At 43.6% G+C, this 5699-nt stretch overlaps 1 protein-coding gene across 1 annotated transcript in view; it reads right to left on the reverse strand.

Annotated features, from left to right (window-relative positions):
• CCDC64 (coiled-coil domain containing 64) overlaps positions 1-5449 on the reverse strand; it is a 43158-nt gene extending 37709 nt beyond the window's left edge. Inside the window, exons 1-2 of the mRNA XM_010004871.1 lie at positions 5444-5449; positions 3010-3225 (exon numbers count right to left, since the gene is read on the reverse strand). Coding sequence (XP_010003173.1) covers positions 3010-3225; positions 5444-5449 — 222 coding nt within the window. The remainder of the gene's footprint in view (positions 1-3009; positions 3226-5443) is intronic.
• Between the last annotated feature and the right edge of the window lie 250 nt (positions 5450-5699).

Raw genomic sequence — 5699 nt, forward strand, 5'->3', positions numbered from 1 at the left:
TCTTATCAATTTATCTGAGGACCTCAAATCATTTTACGGACCTTATTTTAGCCTCTTGGCGACTTGGAGGCAAGACAGTTATTCCCATTTTTAGAGACTGGAAAGGACTCTAAAATCCCTATCTTTGAATTTTTCTTATCAGTCTTTGCCAGAACTGTGGATTTTTTTTTTTCAGTGCTATGCTTTAATTGCAAGATAGAGCTTTCCAGGTCCCTTTCATGTCCTTGTGTGGGTGTGCAGGACTGCATGCTTGGTCAGTTAGCATTTGTGCCAGGTTTAGATTGAAAACAAACAAACAAAAAGGTCTATGCTTGGGTTGGCACTTCGTCTCTGGGGAAGGCAGGGTTAAAAACTGTTCCACATCTGAAATAGTTGGTGAAAGAATATCATAGTAGGAAGGAGAAAGGGTAGGATGAAGGAGATGGTGGTTGCTAAAAGAGGCTCAAATCCAATAGGAGCAAGCAGGGCCATGTGGGCTGGTAGCTTGTGAGGCTGAGACTGTCATTTGACATACAGAGCCAAGTGTCAAGGGAGTACCGTCTCCACCAGAGACATGCTCAAGTACTGAGAAACTGGGCCATGAGGTGTTAATTGCTAAAAAACTAGAAATTCAAATTTAAAGAGGGAGTACCTGCTACTGTAGAATCACTTGTACCAGAGAGCAACCTTTCTTTCTGTTCTGTGAGTGAAGCCCCTAGTAGGGTATATGGTGTTGGATGGGGCAGAGCTATTTGGCCTTTTTCTTTATTGAAAGCCTAAGTAGTAACAGGAGCTGGAACTATGTGGGTGCAAAGTTTAAGTGCTACTCCTGCCTCGAGGATTACATGCATAACCTCTTCAGAATAAGAGACCAGATAAATAAGACTGTAATTGCACTAAGGAGCAGCAAACGTGATATACTAAGCACCCAATAATAAAGTGCTAATATAATACTGAGATTTTTTAAAGGCTCAACTAAAGCCCTGGGTGAATGACAACAGACCATTACCACCTCTTTTTATTTGCCCAGATTCTCATGACTTTAGGAAGACTGTTTACCCCTTTGCTTTATCCATGATTATATTTGAGCTACTAGCAAGTTTTGGCCAGGTGACAAACTTGATGGGCACCAAATTTGTGCCTCGGCAACCATAGGCTGTCTCTATGTCTGCCTCGTCTGTGATGGAGAACAACAGTTGTCCAAGCTGGGAGCAGAGCTGGACTGGAGCAGGGAAGGTAGATCCAAGACTCGGCTTTTTCCCAGGATTTGGCAATTCTGAAATGTATGGATGAAGACCACGGACACTGCATGGTGATAGATCTAAATTGGTGGTTCCTTTGCACAAGGTGTAGCTGAGCAGCTCTCTGAGCATCTGGGCTGCAAGAGGCTCTTGTAGTGCAAGTGTCATGTGAGGCTAATCCCATGCGGTCTAAAGCCCAAGGCAAGCTGTCCAGTTTTCCTCTCCTGTCTTCTAGACTGATTTTTCAATTTGTGCTTATGCTGGGACTGCAATAAATCTTACATTTCCTAGCCAATGAGAGAAATCATGCATACACAGGAAATCATTGAGGGTCACCAAATCAGATAGAACCCAAGTTCTTAGCCCAGAATAAGAAACCTGACAACACAGAGCTGTGCGAGGGCTTGGGTGGAATCTCTCCTCCATGTTGTATGTGAAATAGGCTTTGTTCAGAGGGGAGGTGAAAGATCTTCACTAGCTCATCTGCCACACTTGGGAGACACTGCTTTAAAAATACAGATGAACTCAGCAGTGTTTCTGAGTTATAGAAATTGAGGGGTGTGTTGTGTGATTTTTAAACAAGTCCACAGACTATGTGGCTTTTTTAGTACTTCACAAGCAACTCTATAGCAGAATGAAGAACGATCTCAAAGTGCTGTGTGCTGGTTTGGTTCTGCCAATACCGAATTTTATAGTTGAAGAATTGCTCCTTTTATCTCCAGAGGCACAGGAAAACTGCATGCCCAGATGAAGACAAGTGAAGAGGCTTGTACACATGGCTCATTTCAGAGTCTTCTGGTCCTGGTGTTGTGACTGAGGTTTCTATGCTCCCTTAGGCAATTCCTGTGTCAGCCCTAGAGACTCACCTCTGACAGAATCTCATCTGAAATGTGCTCTTACACATAATTAGATGGGCCTCTTCAGCATGAGACTGTGGTGTATGCTTTTGTTCTATGCTATTCTGGGGATAAGCAACTGGCGAGAAGAAAATACTTTCCTTTGCTGGAGTAACTATGTTCTCAGGCATTAAAATTACTGCTAGTACTAACTGCCCAGTGGGGAGAAAAAAAAACCCAAAAAGCAAGGTTCTTAATTTTAGAAGACAGATTAACTTCTGGGAGAAGAGGCAGAAATTAAGTCTTTTGCTGTCAGAAAGAAAACCATGCTGGAAATACTCAGTCAATTAGGCTGATTTGTAGCAGACTCACTATAAACCCTCTTTAGAGGCAAGCTAAGCTCTTTGCTGAAACATGCTATTCCAAGGAATTTCAGTAGATTCTTGCACATCCAACCATGGCAAAGTTCATCTGCAGGAACACACCATCTTAGAATTATGTGGTATATTCTACAACATTATAGCCTATGTATGTCCAAAAAAGGCTGGCCAGCAAAAAGCTTTTCACCTCACTGTCACAGATTAACTTTTTGCCTGCATGCTACATTTGTTCAGCCTATTTGGAAATTAGAAACAGGTTTTCTAAATCAGTTTTAGAAACAAAGATAGTTCAGACACCTGTGCATTAAATGACCACCCAACCCAGAAATGTAACTGTTTTACCAATTAAATGCAGCACTCCTTAAAAGTGTGAAATTCAGTTTAACAGCATCATGTTTTATAGGGACACTTGTGTTACCTGACCAGATGCAGAACCATATTTTTTTGTTTTGTTTCCTTAAAGAGGAAACTTTTCTGCTAATCTGCCTGAAAGGTGGTTTACAGGAGAGCTGTGAGGCTTTCCTGTGACCAAGGTGGCCAGTTGCCTGCCCTCACTGTGCTGTGGGGACTCACCCTGCTGAGCTGGTCCAGGAGTCTTTGGTTCTGTTCGGATAGTTCCTGGACAGCCCGTGTCTTCTCACGGTCGGCTTCACGCAGATGAACCTGCTGCCTCTCCAGCTCGTCCTGCAGCTGCTTCACATCACTTTCCAGTTCAGACACCCTTCCTTCCCATTCTCCTTCTTTGTTTTCAAATCGCCTCCTTAGTTCGTGTTTCTCTTGTTCTAAGTGCTGGATAATGGGGAAAAGGGGTTAGGAGTGGAGGAAAGAAAGTGAATGTTGCCATCTTTTCCTCCTCTATACTTAAGGCTGACACCATTTGTGCAGGATAAAAGAATTACCCTAGAGCATGACAATGCCATGGAGGTGGCAATCCCATGTCAGGGGAGGTCACTGGCACTAAACTTGCTTTCCATTTCCAGCAATCGGCCTGTCCTTGGCCTCTGGAGATCAGCACATTGAATTTTTACTGAAACAACTGCCAAAAGATCAAAGCAGGCTGCATGTCAATAGGAGGAATAGATAGGTCAGGCAGGCCAATTGATTGAGCAGAGCCTAGCTTAACTCCAAAGCAATGCCAGTGGGCAGTGGCACAATTAATTTTAAAATTGCCTTTATAATCAAAGCTACACAAACTGTATCCTTTTTGATGATGAGGAATCTAGATGAGGCATCTTTCTTGTCATATGGGTCTTATGAACAACAGTTGAATCATCTATCCATTTGCTCTTTCTATTCCTGACCTAATTAGTTGTCTGGTAGTTTGATAATACACAGTAACTCTATTGTTTGATGCAGCCTGCCCTGGAATGGCAATGGATGTGATGAAGTAGTTTCTATAGACATTATGTATATGCATATTCTGGGTTGCAGGCTTTTTAGAAATGACACTCTGCTCTTCTTTGACTGGTTAGAAAATGAGGGACAGCACAAATCTTGTAGAAGTTTTGCATGTTTTACAGGCTCAGTTAAATGAGGGCTTGGCTGAAACAGAGCTGCAAATCAGGTCAAAACAGATTTATGTCGTGCCTGTTTGAAAGCATCTCATCTCTGAATCTTAAGTTTTAATTTCCCCTGGTGACCAAAGCCATGTGCATACCTGCAGAACAATCAGACTGGGGACATGGCATGTCCCAGGACTAGCAAGGAAACCTGAAGAGTAGGACCCCTTTCCTTGTTTGTTGTCTTCTGTTAGAAGCAGCAGAATGACCTGCTGATAACTCTCTATTGGATTCACAAGCTTTTGAGGAATGTGGCTTAACAAAGAACAGAAACCACTGGGCCCAGCACTGGCAACGCTTGCTCATTTCTCCCAGGGTATCGTCCCCAGTGAGCAATCCCTATGGCACTTAACGATAGGAGAGGAAAATAAACCTGCCAGGAGGAAAAGAAAATTACACTTTTGGTGAAGTGGCTTTTTATTGCGTGTTAGAAACACAGGCTGTGAGGTGGCCGTTTCCCCTGGGTGCCTATTGCTGATGACACACAGCTTCCCTTGCAGGGTTACTGCCACCTTCCTAAGCAGGTCTGAATGTCAAAGTTCTCCAATTCTTCAGCAGTCCTCTGGCCTGTGTTATCACTAATCTTCCTCCTCTTGCTCTGCAGAAGCTCCCATGTTTTCTCTTTCTCGATCTTACCTCCAAACCCTTTCCTGTTCTCTTCCAGTGCAGTGAAGCAGTACCCTGCTTGTGTTCTTCCAGATCTTTCTTCAAATTCAAGACTTTCTGGGAAACCCTCAAATGTGAGGGAAGGCTGATGAAAAACACTGGCCCAAAGCAAAAGTACTTGCCTGTGTTTCAGACACTGCAGGAGTGAGCACCCCTTGCAAAGAGTGCTGAATATTATTAATTTTAATGCAACAGGTAGGCAGGAGATCCCAGAAGCAGGCCCATGACAACCATGGCAAAGAAAACTTGTTTGTAGCCTAAGTGTGGCTGAAGCAGCCACAATTTCACTTTTAGCAGCACACTGTAAGTGCTGTCTTTTATAGCGTTGTCTCCTTCACTGCTAGGCAACATTTGGAAAGATTCAGAGCCTCCTCTAAATGGAAGATGAAACTTCAGCCTGCTGAAGGAGAAGGACTGCAGCGAGAGTTGCCCAGATGTACTTCATTGTGATTTAGAAGCCACAGATAAGCCTTCTCAATAATTTAAAAAACACTTCAGTCCTTTCCTACAAAAGCAAATCCACAACTACATATTGCCCCAATAAAGCCATCACAAAGGTTTGGAGTTAGAGGGAGGGAAAGAATATCAAGTTGTTCTCCTGTGATGGAGAAACCACAACAGTGCAGTGGGGCATGCTGAAAGAGGAAGAGGCAGGAGGAATCAGTCAGCATGTCCCATCTGGCTGTGGCAAAGACGGGGCTAAGCCACATGGGACATGCTGACTGATTCCTCCTGCCTCTTCCTCTTTCAGCAGCTGTCTCCCCTCATCAGCCCTCCATCACCTGCATGGCTGCAGATCTGGATAGGGTTTTTTTGCATGTAGTGATTACCGGGCAAACTGCTGTCCTCAGTAGGGGAGTTTCTTTTTTGAGTGTGTCTGCAATCCACCATGCACTGATTTTTACACAGACCTGCTTTCTAGAAGACATTTCATTCTGAAAGCAGCTTCTCTTGAAGTTAACTGAGCAGGGTCAGTAGTAATTTAAAGAGATGACAGCAAGGGGCTTTCCAGCTGACAAAGAAGGTCTGTACTGTAAA

This window comes from Chaetura pelagica, unplaced genomic scaffold (genome assembly GCF_000747805.2).
Source record: "Chaetura pelagica isolate M959 unplaced genomic scaffold, ChaPel_1.0 scaffold249, whole genome shotgun sequence".
NCBI lineage: Eukaryota > Metazoa > Chordata > Aves > Apodiformes > Apodidae > Chaetura > Chaetura pelagica.